The sequence below is a fragment of the Egretta garzetta genome, unplaced genomic scaffold, assembly GCF_000687185.1.
Source record: "Egretta garzetta isolate BGI_Z169 unplaced genomic scaffold, ASM68718v1 scaffold272, whole genome shotgun sequence".
Lineage (NCBI taxonomy): Eukaryota > Metazoa > Chordata > Aves > Pelecaniformes > Ardeidae > Egretta > Egretta garzetta.
Genome location: NW_009258966.1, coordinates 2,604,363 through 2,627,782, shown reverse-complemented (window position 1 = coordinate 2,627,782; position 23,420 = coordinate 2,604,363). Strand labels below are relative to the sequence as shown.

The 23,420-nt window shown below is 38.0% G+C and overlaps 1 protein-coding gene across 3 annotated transcripts in view; it reads right to left on the bottom strand.

Annotated features, from left to right (window-relative positions):
• PCGF3 (polycomb group ring finger 3) overlaps positions 1-23,420 on the bottom strand; it is a 47,908-nt gene that overhangs the window by 5,524 nt on the left and 18,964 nt on the right. Inside the window, exons 1-6 of one of the 3 annotated variants that reach the window (XM_035890228.1) lie at positions 17,122-17,153; positions 11,004-11,121; positions 5,129-5,225; positions 2,466-2,521; positions 1,396-1,506; positions 823-911 (exon numbers count right to left, since the gene is read on the bottom strand). In XM_035890228.1, the coding sequence (XP_035746121.1) occupies positions 823-911; positions 1,396-1,506; positions 2,466-2,521; positions 5,129-5,225; positions 11,004-11,112 (462 nt within the window). In that variant the 5' untranslated portion in view covers positions 11,113-11,121; positions 17,122-17,153. Of the gene's footprint in view, positions 1-822; positions 912-1,395; positions 1,507-2,465; positions 2,522-5,128; positions 5,226-11,003; positions 11,137-17,121; positions 17,154-23,420 lie in introns of those variants that run through there. The other 2 variants (XM_035890227.1, XM_009634628.2) reach the window with 2 other exon arrangements.

The following is a 23,420-nucleotide window of genomic DNA, read 5'->3' as shown; positions in this document are numbered from 1 at the left end:
ATTTAAAGTTTAAAAATAATGGATAAAATTACATAACAAATTTTTAAAATTCCAAACATTATCCCCCCCAAGGTCTCTAATTTCTATGCTTCAATTCTCACTTTTCTCATCCAGCTATTCATTACTTAGTCTAAGCTCTTTGTGATGATTTACTTTATGCACTAAGAGGATCTATTACTAGGCACAATCCCTTTGAAAGTTCCCTTGCATTATAACTGAAAAGAAAATTAATCCAAGTTTAATTTACTCTCAACACATATAACACAGAAATATAAAAAGGATGGTTTGTGTATGCCAAAAGGAGATTTCACTTTCAAACATGCTTTGTGTTTAAAACGTAACGCTGAACTTCACGGCTTTCATACTATTTTATGGCATAGGGCTAACACTGTCTTAGTATTAGAGGTTTAAACCAAAATAAATGCTAAGTTAGTAAAAGTGCAAGAGATTTTATTCATTATTTATGTATTATTGATACATGTTCAGCTCAATGTATGACAAAAAGACTGGGATACCCTCCTTCAGAAGGGGGGGCAAATAAACTGACTTTGTTTTGAAAGCAAATAAATACTTTGGAAACTCATAAACAAACGTTCAGAACTACCAGATCTTAATGCAAGTGTCTTTAACATATTCTCCATCCCCAACAAAACCCAAATGTGAAACTCATTACTTACACAAAAGAACTGGGCAACACTGCATCTTGTTTGTATCAGTGGACAGAAAAAGTAGCTTGAAACAGTTATTTTTCTTCTCTGTAAGCTTACCAAAGCACTAAAGCTAAAACACAAGATAAAACTAAACCATGCCCTATGAGCTCACCTGTTCGTCACTTCGGTGGTAGTCATTATCTTCTTCCTGTTTTTCCTCAGAAGTTTCTTTGTTTGAATTTTCATCTGTTTTAGTTTCACCTTAGATAAGAAACCAGAAGTATGGGATAACACTCAGCAGCAGCTTCTAATGATCATACGATTAAAACAGCACAGCTTAGGACTGCAATATAGAATAAACTTTGCTTTTCCCAATACGTGCTTATCTGCTTAGGCAACACTAGTTACCAACAGCCCAACGCATGACAGAGAGGGATACATACAAAGCACAACCTTTATTTCAACTGCTAGCAGCCCAGAAGCTGGGTAATTTCAGAGTCCCCATGTAGGCACTGCTATGGAGATTTCCTTCACCAAGAGTAATATGCAATGACCAGCTAAAAAAAAAAAAAGATTCTGTGCACAAATAAGGGACAAAGCAACAGTCCTATTCTCACTGTATTGTGAAATGTTATAAAACAACTGTGACTGTAATAAACCAACTAGGCACATACCTCCAACAGGTCTATTCATCAATTTATTAGCCACCACCCACCCAAGACAGAATAAATAAAGGCCCATTTACCATTTCGATGGGAATCTAGGTGCTGTTTTGTAGAACATGTCTCTCCTTTGATGTCCCCTGGAACTTCCATGCCCAGTTTGTGATAAAACTCCCTTTGCTTTTTCATTTCCGCTGTTTAAAATTGTAAATATTAATCCCTGTAATAAAGTTCTAATGCAATATTTACGAGTTATTCCAAATCCCTTCCCTCTTAAGTGAAACAGACTTACCAAGAAGTAGTGATACTGTCATTATTCACTACTCTATCTTCAGTATTGTATCAAATCATGCCTGCATTTTTCAGAGTTACAATACTACAAAGTCATCTGTATAGCTACTATTCTAGCATTCCTATTAGAATGAGATAGTATTTAAAATACTGTACCTTATTTTGAGTCCCTCCCACACTATTTCAGTCAGACCATTGTTTTTGAATTTTTATTTATAGTTCTGATTTTCAGTATGCTAGAAATAATTTTTAAATAATCTATTTAATCTCATTGATGTTTGAGAATGTTCTGGTTTTGCAACTTAAATGGATTACAATACTCTACTTAAATGGAAGTAACAAAATACATTAAGAAAAAAATTACTGAGCAATTACTATAAAGTATGTCTTTAGTCGAACAGATTTAGTCTCAAAGAAGATTATGAAAACACACATTGAAAGTTACATGCTAAGAAAGGACTCACACAGTAGCAGAAACTTCACTGAAACTAAAAGCTGTTCTGCATTACATTCTACCTCTGAGAATTCTAGAAAGCTGGCACAACAGGTTTAACTGCACAGTTTAACAAGAATAAATGAGAGTTAGTGTGCCACCATTCAAAAGATGATTCTCCTTCACATAATACTACTTTTCAAAGAAATATCCCATCTTTCCTCCCACCACCACCTCCCCCCAGTTGCTGCTAGTACAGGTATGAAATTAAATTAATCACTAGAAATTACATAAACAAAAGCTTTCCATTGGTTTTCCTTGCATTTTTCCTCAGTTCTGCCCCGTGCATTTTCATCACCTGAAACTTTTTTTAAGTGTTAAAGTATGTGCAAAACAACCTCTAAAAAACAATGTCATACCACAACTTACCTTCTTGGAGGCCTGGCACAAGTTTGTAAACAATATCTTGCATTGTTCTGTCATGACTAGCAAGAAAAAACAGAATCAAATGCTTAAGTCAACCATCTCAATTCAAAACATTTATCTTAAAAAAAGTTCCAGTACTGACTTGATGTAAAATCTCTAAATTCACCTAAGAAGAATTTCAGTTCTCAAATCAGTATTTATATCAAACAAGAGAGGACAGTAACATGTAATGAATTATGAAAAAGTACAGGCTAAGGCAGAAACCAAATAGAAGTTTTAGGAATAATAGTCTTGGACACATGGCCTCCTGGGTCAAGGCAAGCATGTCACTAATTATCACAAAATTCTTTGACAAATTTGAGGTAAACTCATTTTTATTACAAAACAATCAAGGATAGTCTGTCTCTTAACCCTACGGACTCATCTCTCACATTTCTAGATAACTTAAGTTATTTTTACAAGGCTTTTCCAAAAATGCCAGAGAGCAGCTCACAGAAAAAGACCACAATAAAACTTTACTTTGCTCTTAAAAGCCAACATTTTAACTGTGAGCAATATTATGTAGCTCAGAAGCCCATGTAGGTTAGTGTGGCTCAAATAAAAGGTCATAATTCCACTGAAACTGGAAGGCAGCAGGACCAGTTAAAATTCTAAACTTTAATTCCCAGATCACCTAGACAAAATTCTGGTTTAGTCTAAAATACGTTGCTGTCTGAAAGAAACAAAGTATTACCCTAAATTCTAACTGATAAACAGAATCAGAGACTTTTCAAATGTCTGTCTCATCTGCTACCAGGTCATTACCCCAACAGAGCTTGCAATACGAGATCCTGAATCTGACTTAAATGAAGAGGCTTACAAGAGCAGTCTCAGGCTTCTCATCACCTGACATGAGTACTTCACAGCTGTGGAGACCAGTGAAAAGTACAGAAATGGTGACAAATCAAGAGATTTAAACTGACCGTTACAATCTCTTAAGTAGCACTACAAGAAAAATAAAAATATCATTACTTCTAAAATTCATGTCATTTCAACCAGTAGAAATCCCATTTACACAGGCTGGGATTTTCAAGTGTCAGATATGGATTGCAGGAACACCTCCAAAAACATTTCGACATAAATGAGTAAATCAGCCATCACTGATCAGAGGTGAGAATTTAACAGCACTCAGAAATGTCAAATAAGACACACATTTGGTCTACCTATTTTTGAGACAGAGGGAGATGAGCAGGAGTGCAAATCTACATTCACATCATATTGTGAAACTCCTGACTATTAATTCTTTATTTAAAAAAAAAAAAAATATATATATATATATATCCAAGAGTAGGCTGGGCAAAGGCTGCTTCAGTCTTGAAGGGGCAGTATTTTATAAACAGCTGAGGCAAAATACTTCCTTTGAAGTGTATTCAATGACCAAAAAGAAGTAGCAAATTGCTTTCTAGCTGTTCTAAATTTGATGCTGCTTCCTGGCCCATTTTGACACAGAAAACAAGCTTCTGAATGAAGGCGTTGGTGTATTCCTGTAGCTTTACAGAAGAGAAACATGCTGTCATAAGAGTCATGTATTTGTTCTTGCCTATTGGCACCTACTTGTCCCTCAAAGCATACACTCATACAGGGTATTACCAGTGTATCATATAACTTATTATCAGTGTACACTATTATTATTCAAATACAGAGATGGCATAACTGGTTTCAGGCTCCTGAATCAGGATCAGCTTGAGCAATGTAAGTGTGTATAGAACATAGACAGTTTTCGGTAGAAGTGAAGAGAAATCAGACTCATTTTTTGTAAGCACTGCTTCAGAAGTTGTTACAGAACTGAGAAAGGTACATTTAAAACTGTCACAAACTAAAGCAAACTCTTTATAAAGGCAGACAAAACACTACTTGATATGCAACAGCTAGTGCAAACACACTGTCACAATGGATTTCATCAGTGAAAATTACTACAGTTCAGTAAAATGAACAGAAAACACTGAAGGAAAACAAAGGGAATGTCTTTTCTGACAACAAAATTAAAAAAGCAAAAACAAAAATACTTAGGAAAAAAAAAAAAAGCACACCGATGAAGAATACCATGTTCATGCCAGGTCAGAAAGTGAGAGTGCTCTGTGTAGGGATCAAAATAGAATGAAGGACAAGACTTCCATTCTAGAGAGTAAAAGCCACTGTTCTAATACTTCTGCTGCCATATTCTTACCTATGATCTAAACAGACCTTTGAAAGATTAACTGAACAATAAAGCTGCTAATTATTTCTCTCATTACTCCGTCAGACCCTGAAAAACAATGTTCAACTGAGACTAATTATTTTGAGGATTTTCTAGAAGTATAATTTCTACAAATGTTTCATTTATGTAACTTTTACGACCCAAGCATACAAAATGAGGAATGACTAAATCCCATTAAACTCACACAGAAATTAAACAGTAAAGCGCATACTTTGCTTGCTTTTAGGCGTGGAAGAAGCTAACAGATGTCAAAGAGTTCCAAATCCATAGCAAAGTTTGTTCCCATATCTCCTATATCACCTTCAACCTTCCTTTTAAATGTTTAACATGCTGATAAGCAAGTCAGAAAATGTAGGAAAAAGCTGTGCTGTACTGAAGAGACTGAAACAGTCTAGCATGAAGCCAGTTGCACTTTTGCTTTCAGACTTACCCAATATACTGTAACGGGTGGCTCTGATGTATAACAATTCTACAGGTTGGACAGGTGTTGTTTTCCTCCAAATATTTCACCAGGCAGCTTCTACAGACTGGTAACAAGGACGTTCATAATTAAAAAGAAATAAAAGAAGCATAATGAAAAAAAAAGTTTGTTTTTATACAGTCACAGAAATGTACTTTACTGAAATTTACACAGAATTAGTTTTTTACATCATGTAAGCATGATGTCTAATCATGCAGAATACAGTTCCCAATAGCTTTCATTAATGTTCTTGATACAGGGAAGTGATGCACTAGAATTAAGGCATCTGATACCTAGCCAGAGTCTTCCTAATAAAGCATACAACACACAATCCCACTCCAGAATTTACTAGAGCAGTATTTCTAGCAGGTCAACATCATATTGATTGCACCATTCAGCTTGCGCAGATATTATAGGAACTGTATGCCATTAAGATACTAAGCATATTTGCTTTAACCATGGCCACATACAGAAGTAAAGCATACAGTGACAATGAACCCAACACAAAAAATTTATTCCAAAGTTGGATACTTTTTAAAAGAACAGAAAACTTTCAAAAGTGGATATCTATGTGCTGTTTTAATTCTAACTTTCACAGAGTACACTACAGTTAAACTTCCACCAGAAAAAAATGGGCACACACCCTCCATATTTGTAAAATGTCCTGGTAGAATTCGCTAAAGTTGCTGTTCATTATAAAGGTGCGCATTTTTGGAACTGTTTCCGTACGCATACACACAATATCCGTATCTCATTCAAAGTAAACTATTTACATTTCCCCCACCCCAACAGAGTACTCATAATATACATGACTACATGATATACTGACTCACTTGAAATTACAACTCAAAAATGTAGGGGCGGGGGGAAAGGAGGGGGAATAGCTTTTTCTTAAACAGCAGCAGTTCATTCAATCTTGGTATTAATAAGTCACAGAAGATGAAAGAATTTATGTAACTATAGTGCCATCAATCAGACGATGTACTTATAGTTCAACTAAACACCTGTTAATAAAAAATTACGCAGCAGCAAATGAAGCATACTGAGTTTGCATTCTGTACACACTTCGGATGACAGTACTGTTGCTGGTAATGGTCAGACTAAGCCTCATAGCTTTGCACACTAAGCACGGATCTTGCACAGCAGCCTATTCCAATGGAACATCAGAGCAGTAAATCCATTTGCAAAAGTGAAGCCAACTCCCAGTCTTACCACCTGAACGAAAGCAGCATCTGACAGTGGAAGCAGGGACAGGTATCCTGGGACATTGTCCAATTGTGTAGGGATGGCGTCAGGAAGGCCAAGGAGCAGCTGGAGCAAAACTTGGCAAGGAACGCAAAGAATAAGAAGGGCTTCTACAGGAATGTCAGCCAGAAAAGAAAGGTCGAAGAAAGCATATCCCCCCAGTGAACACAACTGGCAAACTGGTAACAGATGAGCAAAAACTAAGGTACTCAACAACTGTTTTGCCTCAGTCTTCACTGGCAATCTCTCTTCCCATGCCTCTCCAGTGGATGAGCCTCAAACGACTGGGGGAGGAAAGTCCCTCCCACTGTAAAAGAAGATCAGGTTCAAGACCTCCTGAGGAACCTGAACATACTAAGCCTGTGGGACCTGACAAGATGCATCCCAGAGTCCTGAGGGAACTGGCTGATGTAGCTGCCGAGGTGACAGTCAGCTGAAGTACCCCGTGACTGGAAAAAGGGAAACTTTGCACCCATTTTTAAAAAGGGTAGAAAGGGAGGATCCTGGGAACTACCGATCTTTCAGCCTCACCTCTCTGCCTGGGAAGATCATGGAACAGATCCTACTAGATGACACAGACAGTGGGATTGAGTGCACCCCCAGCAAGTTTGCAGATGACACCAAGCTGAGTGGTGCAGTTGGCACGTCTGAAGGGCAGGATGTCATCTAGACAGACCTGGGCATGCTCAAGAAGTGGGCCCAGGTGAACCTCATGCAGTTCAACAAGGCCAAGTGCAACATCCTACACCTGGGTCAGGGCAACCCCCCAGTACCAATACAGCCTGGGGGATGCAGGGATTGAGAGCAACTGTGTGGAGAGGGACTTGGGGGTACTGGTGGATGAAAAGCTGGACATGAGACATCAATGTGTACTTGCAGCCCAGAAAGCCAACCATATCCTGGGCTGCATAAAATGAAGCGTGTCCAGGAGTTTGAGGAAGGTGATTCTGCCCCTCTACTCTGCTCTGGAGTCCTCAGTACAAGAAAGACATGGACCTGTTGGAGTGGGTGCAGAGGAGGGCCACAAGAATGATCAGAGGGGTGAAACACCTGTCCTATGAGGACAGACTGAGAGAGTTGCAGTTGTTTAGCCTGGAGAAGAGAAGGTTCAGGGGAGACCTTATTGCAACCTTTTAATACTTAAAGGGGGCTTATGAGAAAGGTAGGGACAGACTTTTTAACAGAACCTGTAGCAATAGGACAAGGGGTAATGGTTTTAAACTAAAGGAGGGTAGATTCAGACTAGATAGAAGGAAGAAACTTTTTATGATGAGGGTGGTGAAACACTGGAACAGGTTGCCTAGAAAGGCTGTAGATGGCCCATCCCTGAAAACATTCAAGGTCAGGTTGGACAGGGTGCTGAGCAACCTGATCTAGTTGAAGATGTCCCTGCTCATTGCAGGGGTGTTGGACTAGATGACATTTAAAGGTCCCTTCCAAATCATACCATTCCACGATACCTTCTAAAACAACCTCCTATTTCAGTACATCTTGCAGTTTGGACTAAGTATACGCTAATTTCTCCTAAATGTAACTCATTACAAGTCGCCTCAGGTGCTGGCAGGTGTATTAGTCTGAGCACAGCATCCAAATAAATGTAACTAGACAGCTTAAGGAGGGCACTGCAGTCTTCTAGATTGGTTCTTTTTTTACAGGGTGAAGTTGGGATTAATAAACTCCTGGAAGTGGAAGTCCTAGGAATATGTGACAGCCAATATGGTAGCCACTCTAGGTCTAAAACAATACTATTGCTAGAATTTTTCCAGTACCTGTGATTTCCAAAGTCTCCGATCTCCATTTATCCAGGTATTTCGGCCCTGATTGTAGGCCTGAACTGAGCTGTACATTTTCTGGTTACTTTTACAGTACACTTAAACATATCAGAGAACTTTCATTAGAAAAGGAACAGGAAAGGTTAAAGAAAAAGAGTGAGGATTAAACACACACAGCTTCATTCCTCTTGACTTTTTTTAATTTCTGTATCTAGTTCAAGAAATACAGTTGGTCTTTCATCATCCTCATGAGCCCACAACATAATTAATACTTTCATAACATAGGAGGCTTTCCCTTTCATAACATATGAAGACAACTTTCACAAGTAAACACTAATGAAATTCAAATTACAAATGTGAAAGTTTAACGTGACTTGCATATATCTGCTAACCTAGAATTCTAATCAAGAAACAGATGTAAACGAGGAAAGACTTAACACTGAGTTACTACTAATGAAGTTTTTATCTACTGACTTATAGGCCTGCCTGTCACCAACAAACTGAAGATATAGCAAAGAAACAAGCAGAAAAGAGGGCAAAGCCTGCTTGTTTTCCCCTGAATTCTGTTTTACAAAAGAAGTTCACCCTGTCCTCCAAGGGACTGGCCTTGGTTCTCCAAATGACCCTCACCAAAGGACTCAAGAACTGCATTTACTACTGAAGAGTCTCTGGATGTCTGAGGGACAGGAAATTAGAGAAAAATGAAAAAGACAAGAAAACTCTGCAGTTCTGAGTAGAAATAGAAAGAAGTTTTCACAGTAGTGTAATTCAGCAGGCAATTCACTATCTCAGACAGGGCACTTTCAGGATAGATCTTGCAAGGTTGCTTTTCCAGGAACATACATTATTAGCATTAACATACAGAATACAATCAATACAAAACTTATACAGTTTTTTTAAAAAGACAGGGCTGTGTACCTCTTCTCTGAAAACTGTAATTCTACAGGACACACATTGAAGTAGTATTCTGAAAATATAAACAGCCAAAATAAGGGAGGGACAAGCCACAAGGTATAAAAAAAAAAAAACAAACAGAAGCAGAAGCTAGTAAGGAGCATTCTCTGGCTTTAGAAGCAAGCACGGAAGCACTGTAGCACCGTGGATTAATCTAAAAATTTCTTCCATAAGCAAATGTAAGAAATTATGAGGATGATGAGGAGTTTTTGTGGTTCAGTGGGGTTTTTTTGGTTATTTTGTTTTGGTTTTAAAGAACAATGAAAAATGACCTAGCTCTCTGTCATGCCATGTTAACTTGTTACAGTACTAGTTTTGTATATATCTTGTTAATAACAGTAGTGAAGAATTTGGGGCAAAACTAAGTAGAAGTCTAGCTTAAGGATATCTACGTTCCAAAAAGAACAATATAGAAAATAAGATGTTAAAACAGATGCAGAAGGAACATAAGAATAACCAAAGTGACATGGAAGCATGACAAGAACAACAAACTCTCTGAAGCTGATGAACATTAAATGATGAAATTAATGAGCTGATGAAATTAAATACAATGGAAAACTTAATTTTGACAAATCATGAGCATTGTATTCCCCTTTGTTATGACATTTCAGATGAAGAATAAGTCTGCTGAAACTTTCATTTTGTGGAGATGAAGTCACTGCCACCAAATAATTCCCTTCCAAGTTTAGGACTATGGGTCATTAAAGCTATTCAAACAGCATACTAGCTTTATCAGAATAAAATACTGTGACAGAAGCATTTTAAAACATGCAGTGTTTGAAGTTGCATGGCAAATACTATTTAATAGGTTAATACAGGTGCGTATCAACAAAAACAAATATTCTAAGCTCTGAACAGATAAAAATGGACAAATGGAAACTCCTGGATGACAAGAATGCAGGTAAATTGCAGGGATTCTGAAGACACAGCTAGAAAAAAAAATACTTCTGGTAAAACCCTGTAATGTGAGGTGTAACGTCATCAAGGTAGCTGCCACAGAGGGTGTTTAATGTCACTACAGCAGGCCTTCTGCACTGAAGGTTAATTCCTCAGCTGATACCTACCTTGGCAAAGGAAACTGATGACCAGAACAGATTCAAGACAGAAAATAGTTTTGTAGTTACCACTTCGGACTATAAGGGTGCTTCTCCTCAGAAGGAATCTTTCCAGATCTTTAGTCAGAACTGTGCTAATATGCAAGGTTTTCATCAGACTATTGCAAACCCTAGCACTCCTGTATCCCAAGATGTCAACAACAAAGATGCTGGGGTGGACTTATACCTTCACTTTTCTTGAAGCCCAAGGCTTTGCAAGGTATTAGAAATTCACAAAGTAACATAACAACAACTACTTATCACAGTATTTTGAAACAAAAACTTATTTCTAGGGTACAATACAACATACTTGTTCTTTATTGATAAACTATGGCTACTTTCTGCGGAGAAACAGGAAAGCAAGAGACATTTTGAAGGCTCCAGGTGGAGAACATATGCTACATCAGCTGTCACAGAAGACAGAACTAGGTATTCCACATTCCTTTAGCAGTAAGACAGACTACATTCTTGAACGCATATATTACCACTAATTGTATATGGCTTCAAGTTTGAGCAGTAGAGCTTTAATGTTGTCTTCATTTGCTTTGTTAAAAAAACAGTAATTTGTTTTTTTAACAAAGCAAATGAAGACAACATTAAAAAAAATTAATGTTAAAATTGATGTTAAAAAACCCCCAGTATCTAGTGAAGCACGCAGTATTTTGGCTGATGCACCATAGATTTTTTTAATTTCAACTAAAATCCATTAAAACATGTTGCACATCAAGTTAAAAAAGCAAAACAAAACAATTTCTTTAATTTAATTATACTTCTACTTACAAGTATGTAAGCATTCTGTTACAGTAGTAGCATCAATCAGGTATCCATTGCACAGACGACAGGTTATATGGGCATTAATGTCCCAAAGCTTAATCTTTCTCGTTAGCATCTTTGGTGTCTGCAGAAAAGACATATCAAAGTAACACAGCTATAGTGATCAGGTAAAAGTAATTTGGGAATAAATGATTAACTAGAATTTATCCTAAAGATACGTTTATACAGCTTCAGGCTCTCATACACTGTATACGTGAGTGCACACATAGACGCACAATGATAGCACTAACTTTTAAAGGACTTCACAAACAATGTAAAACCCACACTATTTTGCAATCAAAATTTCAATAGCATTGAAAACAGGCTTTCTAGCATGCTATTAATAAGCTTCTTTACCAACCAAGAGACTTGGATGGAAGGTGAAACCCTACTACTCTACTGATCTAAGCAATCACATTCAGTCTAGTAATGGGGGAAAATTCACAAAAATTTGGAAAGAGAAAATCCTCAAAGCAATATGAGAATTGAAAGGATTTTGATAATTGAAAAGTCAAAATAACAAGATCTGAATTAGCATAGTAGGTTTAACCACGCTTCTAAGTGTTTGCCTAATGCCAGTATGCTTAAACATAATTTTGAAGCCGTGTCTCAATGATGGAGCCGAAATGTAAACTTTATGCAATCCCATTTCCTTTAAACTCAAGTTAACTAAAGAACACATTACAAACTAAAATAGTCTTGTTGGCAGAGCTGAAGTTTGTTGTACTGAGAGATATGAAATAGAACACTTTTCCTTCTTCAGATCAAGGGCATGGTATAACCACCATTAGAAGAAGGACAAAATCAGAAATTAAAATTAAACAGCTCATCTACTTTTTTTGCAAACCTCAATTGCTTTTAGTGAAAACATCACACAAGCCCATGCCTTAACAAACAAACTGTTACCCTTTACATATAGCTATATATTTGTTTTTCAAAATATATTGAAAAGAAAATTGTACTCTTTCTATAAGTTGACAGAGTTAATTAAGAGAGCATGCTAAACTGGCTTACAACCTGTTACACTTGGTTTCTGCACTGCAGAATTCACTAAATTACACTGGTTTTCACTGAAGTGACTTCACTGTCCCTAGCTCAAAAATACTAGTTTTCATCTATCTTAGTTTGGAATACATTTCAGAATTTGAATGGTGACACATGTTCCCTAAATTTCACACAGGAATATGGTAACAAGGTTGTCTGATCTTTAATGTCATTTGCCATGTTCTTTTTCTATGTTTAATGAAGTGGTAATAAGCAAAAACAATTATCAAAAGGCAAACTTTCACACTAATCTGAACTATATCAGCACTGAAAAAGTAATTTATATTTCATTATAACCTATGGGAAAGCACATCCAACAACCACCCATTAAATTCTGTATTGTCCTGTACAAAAATGACTAGGAAGACATCCAGTTCTCATGACTGAGAAGTAAATGACACAAAAATCAAACTTACTTTATGGTATTTGAGATTTCTTAATTAAGCAGTGACTAACCATTACAGATGAATGAAAGTGCAATTTGGTTTTCTGCTACCCAAGATAAGTCAGAATCTATGCTAGGAAACTGAATTACTTTTGTAAATTGTGTTTTATAATTTTATTTCTAACCAACTGAAAACCACATATTAAAAACCTTGGAAGTTAGTGCACAAGGTCCCCAGTTAAAGAAGTTACTGTATGAAGTAAATACATCTCTATGGCACAGGGGAAGAGCTATTCAACATCCCTCTTTAAGAAATGTTCAGGAGATGGCTTAAAACCACCTGCTAAACAGAAAGCGCATTGGAAAATATAATTCATGGCAGGCAGAAAAGAAATTAAGCTACAGGGATACTTAAAAAGGCAGTATCAATACAACTCTAGCTACTTGCATAGGCAGGAATTCAGAAAAAGGTGTTCAGGATAACCACAGACTGAACCCAAGCACTAGCGAGGCAGAAGAGCCAAAGATATGGGGAAAACAGAAGTAAAGAAATTATTTATTTTCTAGAAAAAGCATGACAACTTTTCCCCACTACAGCAGGGACAAGCACTGCCACTAGGAAAAAAAAAAAAAAACAAAAAACAAAAAACAAAAAAACTGCAACAAACAAAAAACAGTTCAGATAGGGTAAAATATTATGAGAACAATGAATGAACCATACAATGAAGAGGGTAAAAATACTATAAAATGGTAATAAATCCCATTGTGCCAGAACAAGAGGATAGCAAAGATAATACACACTTCACTGACTGGGAAACGAAATCAAACACTTTTTGGCAATGGAAAAACACATGTCTTACAGAATATCCAGAGCAAGCCTGTCAAATTAACCTTGCAAAAATTTTATGCACCCTTCAAGAATGACACAAAGCCCCTCCCATTAGATGTCTGAAGAACAGAAACTGGGAACTAATGGAAGAAGCAGCAGAATCGGAACAGGTTTTTCCAGGGCATTAGACACCTCAGTTTCAAAACAAGACAAAACCTACAGTAGGAGATTTCTCCAGAAGGCCTGTTCCACACTGCTGTTTTGCAGCTGCTAAAATAAGAGACTAATCTCCTCTCTGCATCTGCAGAGGTCCAGACATGGTAGCTTCAACACAGCTTGGATCTCCAATAGGCAATACAACTTTTAAGGTCTGTAAGCAAGCTGTCAGTGTCGGACTCCACTTTAGCCTGCATCTTGTGCAATTGAGACCTGTGTCCTCTAGTCTCAGGAAAAAGAAGAAAATTGGAATGCCTCTCATTTTTCAAAACAGTTAACCTGTAACAATAGGAGGACTTATTAAAAATAAATTTAAAATAAAAAAAAGGGGGCCAGACCAGTTCATATCTATTTAGAAGGGAAGGGAGGAGCTAGCAACAAAATGGCCTATTACCAAGATGTCAGTTCAGTTAGACAACACATTTAAAGACTCAGACTTTGAAGACAACTTGAATTACTTCCTAGAGGGGAAGAGGGGCAAAAAAATTAGCAAAACTACTGCATATACAAAGAAGAAAAAGAAGGACTAATGTTACAGCCTTGTATAAGATATTAATTAGTAACAGCAACAAATTCAAAATGTAAAGTAATTCCACATTCATCACCCGTCTGTTCTGTATCTCTTCAGAGGAAAGTAAACAACATAACTGCAAATTTCACTATCAACTACTTCTTTATCACTAAGGTATTTGAAAAGGTTACACAGTCATAATGCAAAATGCAAAACTCTCCATGCGTGTAGATGGCTAATATAGGATGTCTTCCATGTGCCTATCTGAAACATGTTAACAGCTATCAACTCAGAATGGAAGTCTATTTGAACCACACATCTGCTCTTGGGAAGGAGTGCCAACATGCCCATGTTCCTACAGCCTATGCCAAACAAAAGTTAAAAGTCACTTTCGTCGTAAGACAGCCAAGTTCTTATCACATCACCAAAAAAAAACCAAACCAAGCATACTTTTCAAGTAACCGTATATACACTGAAGTACACTGCTATGGGGGAAAAAATGTGGACTAGGTCTTAAGATTAGAAGCAAACACAAGGTACAAAAAATTTCCAAGACATTAATGCTGACAAGCATATTATAAATAAATCCCCAAGCCATATTTCTATGTCATCTTAATTCCACCTCAATTATTATAAAGACTGCCCATCATTTCAACATTACAAATACAGTAATGAATTAAGATTTATGATCTGCTATCAATCTAATCAGCTTGCAAATTTCAGTTGAAATATTGAGTTTATCAACCAAGCAACTGAAAACCTAGTTGTTTGGTTTTTTTAACTGCTGAGCTCCCATGAAAGCAAAATGACATCTATCTTGAGGAAAACTCTGTATCCTTCAGAAGTCTCAGAATCTGTTCTGCTATGTAGGTAGCACTCTCAGAGCTACTTTTATCATATTAACATGTAGTAACATAAAAAAAAAGGAGGAAAACCGTGTTTACCAGCTGCTGGATTTCTCTGAAGAATTCTGAATGAAGTGACATTCTTCTGCTTAGACTACTGACACTTTCTGTACATACAATTAACCCATGTTAGTAATCTCATACAAAGTGGAACTAAACAAGACTACACAATGTCCAAAACATGAAGTCTGACCAACAACCACCAAGATTAGCCAGCTTGCTTTAACCAACACATTTTTCTATTTTCTAGGCAAATCCATGTTTCCCTTTAATACCTTCCCTTTGAAAAAGGGAGTGAGATTTTTCCAAACCTGAACTCTAGGTGGTATCGTGCACAAATCTCATCTTCCCATCTCTAAAACAGTGATATGTTGAAGGCTAAAAATGAATTCAGAAACTTCCAAAACAAGTAATCAAACCTTAAAAACAACAGAATTCCAAAACTATCTCTGAATACACATTGCCAAGTGAGTTTGCAGCTTAAGAGCATGGAAAAGTTTAGACAACTGGTTAAAGCACTGAGCAACCTGGTCTGACCTCATAGCTTACTCCGATTTGAGCATTTGTTTTACATGGTCTTTTCCAACTTGAATTATCCTAGAACGATTTGAACCTACTACACCATTACACTACCTTCGCCTATCCAAGCAAGCTGAATTTCTTACTAATTTGGCTGCTCTCAAGCTGCTCATTGAGTACTTCAAGCAACTGTTACCCATTCATAATCACATAGACATCAACTCAATGTTAGCACAAGCTCAACATCTAAAATTGGTTGCTTTAAAAAGAAAACTGGCAGAATCAGGTTGATGTCACACACACTAGCTTGAATTAATCACAGGAGGGCATAAGTTTACTTTTCCAAAGCACCACCTAGGCTGATTTATTCTTGCATAAAATTTTAAGTCAAAACTGCGCAGGAGTTAGTAAGAAAAGCAAACCTCTACAATAAACTGAGATTTGAATTTGCCTTATTTTGTAATGTGAGAATCAGTCACTGTGTAGAAGATGCATGCTCAAGATCTTCTGAATCTCTTCTGAATCTTTCACAGGATTGCAGGAAAGCTCAGAAGCAGAAGTCTCAAAGAACGTTATCATAATATATAAAGGCAGGCAACATCAGAGGACAGACCAGAACCTGAACATTTACGTGTCATTTTCAGAACCTAAAAGCCCCTTTTTTTACAGTTGAACACTGCAAGAGTTAGGCTCCCATCAAACCTCGGTGGCAGTTAGCAGAAATAGAAATAACCTTAATTCCGTTTTTAGAAAGCCAAAGCCAAGCAAGACAAATCTGTAGGACACAGAGGTTCATTAGTTCTTCTGCACAGTTATCTGCTTAAATAGTAACCTTCTAGAGCAAGCAATCTCAAATAAACTGTAAGAACTGTATATAACTTTCCAAGATTCTCAGAACACCGACTGAACAGTGACATTTGACAAAAACTTAAAAGTTTCTCACTCTTTACCTAGCCAACAAGTGAACACTAGAGCCAAATCATGATCCTTCTTCCTCAAAACCATGTTGCTGGAATAGGAAGAACTATTCAGAAACAACCTACCAACAAAGGAGAGAGAAGAAGCAATCTCCTTCAGTGCTGGAACACGAAACCCCAAACACACACATAAAATGTTCCAAACATCTAGTAATATGAAAAAATAATCACTTGCACAAGGATTAGTATTTCTTCACCTTGGTTCCAGCTGACATTATTTTATACCACACTGTTGGCATGGTGTCAGGCTCTCACTGTCTGCTAAGTCTTACATCACACCAGGAGAAAGTGAGTGAAGACAATTACAAAGGCATCTGGACTATATTCCCAATTTAAAAAAACAAACAAACAAAACACACACACACACACAGTCAGGAGAGGCTGGCTGGGGATATACACATCAGACAGTCAACTGGTTTTGTTCATGCTATACTTCATCCATTAAGGCAGTCTTCTATTAAGGTGATCAAGCAAAAAAGGTAAGCTGTGTATTACAGATCCCTTTACTAAAACTATGTCACCAATAAGACAAGCCTAAATGTCTCTGCACAAGCTTTCACCTCTCAGAGAGATTTCAGCACTGAAAACTATTATCCATGCAAGCTCACAAAGACGATCAGCAGAGGGACTCCTTAAAAGTATGGCCTTATCATTTATATATACACCAGTCAGGAATATTTTGGCCTACATGAGGCATACCTCTTAAAACAGCATTTCTTTTCAGAGTCTGCCATCCAGAGACCTGAAAAGACAGAAAAATAGTCTGAAAGTTAACATCCAAAATTCCTCAAAACCCAGCTGCCACAAAGAAATACTTAGCTCACTGAATTCACCTATAGTATCGAAGTACCTATGTTAATTTAATGTAACAGTGGGGCAGGGGCACTTCTGAGTAAGAAAAAGAAAGGGGGGGAAATACTGCCAGAATTAGGTCCTCAAGGGGAAGAAAAAAAAAAAAAGATGTAACACAGTCACCTATGAAAGGACACACATAGGCATGGAAAATTACTCAAAAATCAAAGTAATCCTATCACTGTGTGGCAGCAAAATGAAAAGAAATTAATTATCTTCACAAATTACATGGAAAATAACCAAATGAATAAGCAGAAACCTTCAGCCACATGGGCTAGATAGTGATAGGTCTGTAAGAAAAAAAGAGATTTTGGATTGAAGAGCCATAGCCAGATGAATACTATTCTCAGTTTTCAAGCTACAATTGCAAATGATCTGTTCTTTGTATTCTTAAGTTTCCAAAAATAATTTCAAGGAAATAATTCGTATTTCCAGAATCTCTAGATATTTTCCAAAAGAAAGTGATATTAAAAAAACTCAAAAAAACCCAAAAAACCTTTGCATCACCTTTAGTGAGAGGATAATCTGCCAGGAATAGATTAGCTTGACAGAAGGTGGCAATTTTTCTTATTAAGTTGATTCATACAGGAAAGACTCAGATGTTAAGAAAGACAGGTAAAAAGTACTATTGTTCTCATCTTCCTGCTCAAAAACCAACCAAACCAAAAGCATATCCTGTAGTTACTGATTTTACTGTTACATCACTAAGGGAATTATAAATACAAGGATACAAGATATTAATAATAGTACTGCGTGAGAATTTCAGCACAATACAAATAAAAATTTCTTAGCAATTCCACTGTGAACTACTTTGCATTCAGAGAAAAAATTACTATTAACTGAAAGCAATGCGGAGTTGCTCTTTCGTTGGAGCCCACAAAAAAAGTCCTCACTGAGGATGAACAGCCCCTCATACGGACAGGAGAAGAAACTCCAGAAGGCATTCGCCACAAAAAGAGATCTATTTCTGCAGCAAAATGTGGAGAACTGAGCAGTCAATGACACTGCTTTGGAAGAAGCAGCGTCAAGAGGCTTATTATTATTATTCCAAGAGCACAATATAACATAAACTTCCAAGCAACAGTCCTTCAAAAGGAATTGTTATGCATCTTCCCTCACTGCTACTGGAAGAGGACAAGGTAACACTTTGGTTCAGCTGGAAGAAGAAATTGGCACTCAACTTGTTAGAAAAAAACCCAACAACCAAGTCAGTCCTAAATCACCACTTCATGGTCTGGTTACAGGAAGATAGTGATGCACTATAAAAGCTAAAGATAGGGAAATTCAGTTCATTTTTATATCTAGATGGTTGTTGGAGACCTGGAAAGTGGATCGCTCTACTGATCCTGCACACTAACAAGTCAGAAGCAAGTACTAGCACCCCAAAACCTATTTTCTTTAAAGGACTGTTCAACTGCTATGACTGCTCTTGATTACTTGACGGATTATCAAATTGTAATTCCCATTTGTACCACCTAGCTTTGTAAAACACAACAGGAAGTTACTTTTACCAGGTACAAATCCAGAACTGAAGTGAATGCCGGAAGGATTTACAGTTACAACCTCACTCTATTTTAAAAGGATAAGCACACATATTTTTCTTTTGCTGAAATATAGCGCAATAATGTTACTTCATTAAAAACTATAGTGCTCATAGTGGAGAAGCCCGAGAAAAAAGCTGCATGTGGCAGATGCTAGTAATTTTGCTGAATAATTAGTGAAAGGTACTAAGGTTATATAGCACTGAAAGCTCAATGACAGTGACAGAAGCAGCTGGTATACCTCAAGGATAGTATCCTAAAAGTGAAGATCATAGCTCTAAGAACAAAACATTACAACAATGGTACTTGTGATCAAACCCAAAACTTAGTGTGGGAAAGAAAATTTTCAAATCTGAGGCTTATGCCAGGCACAAGCCTCGTACTCTTTTCTTAGTAGCTGCATGCAGATGAAACCCAACAGACAAACCTTGGTCTACAACGAGCTGAATTAAACTGAGAAAAAAAGACAATCCTTGCTATGGAAGCCAGTTTAATTACTCTCAAAGATGTCCAATAAATATTGTTAAATTAACTTATTAAATATTAATTGAAATATTAATATTAAATTTGTAAATGCTATTAAATATTTTCAATTTTAACAGCTGTTTCCATCTAATTCCACAATCTACATTAGCTGAACAGTCCTGCAAACACCTCATTCCATCAAGACAGGATCCAAAAAAGGCTCCTGACATTGCAAATACAACCATGTAACTAGAGAACTAATGCCTGGTTAAAAGGAAAGTCTAATTCACATTTTCAGCACAATGCAACTGAAGGCAGTGTTGCGTGGTCATGAAGTCGGAGATTACGAAGAAATACAAGCACTGAATTTGTGCCTCTTCAACTAGCTGGATTAAAACATTAAAAAATAGCCTGTTATTGTAATCAATTGCAATGCAAAACTTTAAGTTGTTAATGGCTGAACAGACAGACCTCTGTTCCGTAAGGAAATTTATTTAGCAGTAACTTACTAAAATAAAACCATGCTGACCTACAACAGATCAAAAGAATTATGGCTAAACTAAATAAATTTTAAAACACCGCCAGTTTAATATAAAGTACCTTGCACTGCTGCAAATTTTTTTCATCACAGGGAAATACAGTTATGAGTCAGAAATTTATTTGAAGAGAACTGAAGAAGTAATTATAGTCCTACTTTCATTGCTAACAAGGTCAATACAACCTATGCAGTACCCTGGAGAATGATGAGGCTACTACTGCAGGTAAACAACTTAAGATACAGAACACCTTTTTTTAAGAGATGGAAGGATTAAGAAATCACAATATTTGTGGTTGCTTTGGCTTCAGATATCAAAGTAGTTTATTTCAACAACTGTCAGGTTTATGTTGTTGAATTTTTACTTTCAAATTTAATGTATCAACCACTTAAAAAAAAAAGAGAACAGTAACTTCAAACCTACCAGTGGTGAGAAGGTTGTGCTGAGTTTAGCAAAATGCAGTAACATAAGAAAATTTTTCTTCCCGATTGAGTATTAAAGTACTGTGAACTTGAACAAAATTCTTTGTGTTGTGTTTGCAAAGCACTATTTAATAAAAGAAACTACTAGAAACCAACTTTTTTGTTAAGCAGAAAGAAATACCACTAAAGATTTAAATTTGCCTTAGCAAGCCAAGTTATGATAAACAGCCCATGCGCAGCTTTTTGACTTATTTCATCTGCATAATTATATGTTAAGGGGGCAAATGTATCTGTGTATACTTTTTAGTATCACGCCAGCAATTTCTCACATCTCAGTGGAATCCCTCACAAGCAGTTTTTCCCATTACTGGGAATGTATTACTACCACCAGATGGCACTAATGCCCTAACCTCAATAAAGCAGGTACACCACCTAATAACACATAGAGAGGACAGACACACACACATCTCCCAAACAGTGAAACAAATGAAAAACAACCTTTAAACATTTGTCGTCTCTGTCTTCTTGAAACAAAGACCTACTAAGCACAATCACGGCATGCAGCTAATTTGAATCAGTACATAGTATTCTGACATTATTGTGAAACCAGTGCTACCCCAGAGTAACAGAGAGCAGGATGCTTCCCGATGCATTTGCTCAGGGAGTTTTGTTATTTTAAGTTTACCTTCTGTTAAGTGGAATAATGCATTTCAGTTCTGTTCCCATTTCATGTGTGTGCTGAGCAATTTGCAGAGGTCACATCACATGTAAACTAACTGACAGTTCCAGTGGAAATTAAGGTTAATTTTTCATCATCTCAGAAAAAGTAGAGATGGCCTGCAAGCATAGTACACTATTTTTTCACTTTTCTGAGTATTTGCCTCACTGTTACATCACTAAAACACTACTAAAAACTGATATAAATTGGTCCTAAAGAAGAATTTTAAATCATTTAATATTACTTACAGAAATGAGCAACATACTCCATTACAATACTCTTGGCAAAGAAAGCCACTTGCCTTCCAGCCTACTTATAGTAATTGTTCCTTTCCTCTGAAAAGATTCAAGAGCGATGACTAGTTTCTCCACTGGTGAACACTGTAGACGTGAAATGCAGAGCACCAATGGAGACTTAAGAGAAAATCAGGCTGCACCTGGCAGCCCAAAAAAGGTGATGTCGCAGCAGCTCCAAGTCCCCAGATCAACTTGTAGTGAAGCTGAGCACATATTCCCAGTAGGCACAGACACACAGAGAGTACACATATACAACACATACACACCACAGTCAGTGACAACAGATCAACCAAGACAGACACATGCACGTGAACATGAACACAAACAGCACCAACAGCCTCACCCTGCTCCCCTCTCTGGCCGAATGGAGGTCCACTACTGAGAACATATACACGTATGTGGAAGGTGGACCTCTCTAGCAGCTGGACTCAGACCTGTAATTGCTGGCACTATGAACACATGGGCTTCTGACCCCTGGCCCCATCCCAGTCTCTCGTATTTGGTTTTGCTCACTCTGGTCTCTCCAGCCGCTGGGACTCAGGCACACAGTCCCTCTGCCCTGCAGTCCCACTCCAGCTGCAGTGCCCAAATGCTCATTTGCTCCACTTCCTGGGACCATGGACACACAAGCCCCAGTGACCTGGGGTCCCACTCCTGTTGCTGGGACTTAAGTCCACTCATTCCATCCTCTCCAGTTGCTGGTACCCTGGGCCCTCTGACCTGTGGGCTGACTGCAGTTGCTGGCACTCAAGCCCCCCCAGACGCACCTGCACACAGAACAGAACACCCCTCACCCAGGAAGGAATTTAAGAAGGTAAGACAGACCGCACTGATCAGACACAGGGCACGGCCAGACATATGTACTGACCAGCCAATGATTCTGCATTTCCGGCTTTCTAAATCCCCTTGCTCCTGTTTTCCTAGGTTTGTTCCTCCCCAAATCACCTAAACACCTCCCTTCCCCTGCCATTAGCTCCTCCCCAAACCATCACATAAATCCTTTGCAATCCCAAAATGCTCTTCCCCCTGAATCCTACATGTCCCATACCCTGGCTGTAACACCTCCAGCCCCGAGCCCAAAAGGTGCTCAAGCACTGACTCATGGTCATGGGTGTCATGTCTGGACAATGGGGGTTTCAGGGACAGCACTGGTTGCGTTAAACACCTCATGGGGTATGCCCTCCTCTGAGTGCTTAATTTGGGTTGCCTGCCTGCCATTGTACCCCTGTGCTCCTCTGGGCTTGTGGAGATGAGCCTTTGATAAGCTGATGGTGCCTGTGATGGGCCTGGAAGGAGCTAGGCAGGGTAGAGTAATCTCCCCTGCCACTGTCTCTTTGTGCTCCTTTGTGGGTGTGCAGATGAGCTTTACCATGCAACGTAATAGATCTTTCTAAACATGTTCACAGAAGCAGGTTCCAACTAAATTGGAGAGAGACGGGTTTGACAGATGGACTGTTAGATGGACAAGGAATTGGCTAGATGGCCACATCCAAAGAGTTACACTCAATGGTTCAATGTCCAAGTGGAAACCAGTAATGAGTGGTGGTCCCCTAGGGTCCACACTGGAAGAATACTGAAGATACCTATTTAGTATCTTCATCACTGACATAGTGGGATTGAGTGCACCCTCAGCAAGTTTGTGGACAACACCAAGATGAGTGGTGTAGTTGATATGCTTCAGGGAAGGGATGTGATCCAGGGGGACCTTGACAGGTTTGGGGAGTGGGCCAATGTGAGCCTCGTGAAGTCAACACAGCCAAGGGCAAGGTCCTGAATCTGGCTAGGGCAATCCCCCATTATCAGTACAGGCTGGGGGATGAATAGATTGAGAGTAGCCCTGCAGAGGAGGACTTCAGTGATACTGGTGAGCAAAAACCTGAACATGAGCTGGCAATGTGCGCTTGCAGCCCAGAAGAATATAGACTCTTAAAGTTCACGTTATCTTAAAATAAGACATTTAGAATAAAGAGCCTTAATAAAGAGCCTAACACATCTAAAATACTAGCTACATTTACCACTGGAAAAACGAGTTTAACCACCCAACCATTCCAATTACACAGCACAGGGCATACATAATTATTCAGATAAGCCACTACCCCCATGTTTCTTTCAGGAACTTGCCTGCCTGCCACAACAAAGTGTAGGTTAACAGCCTGACTCTTATAACC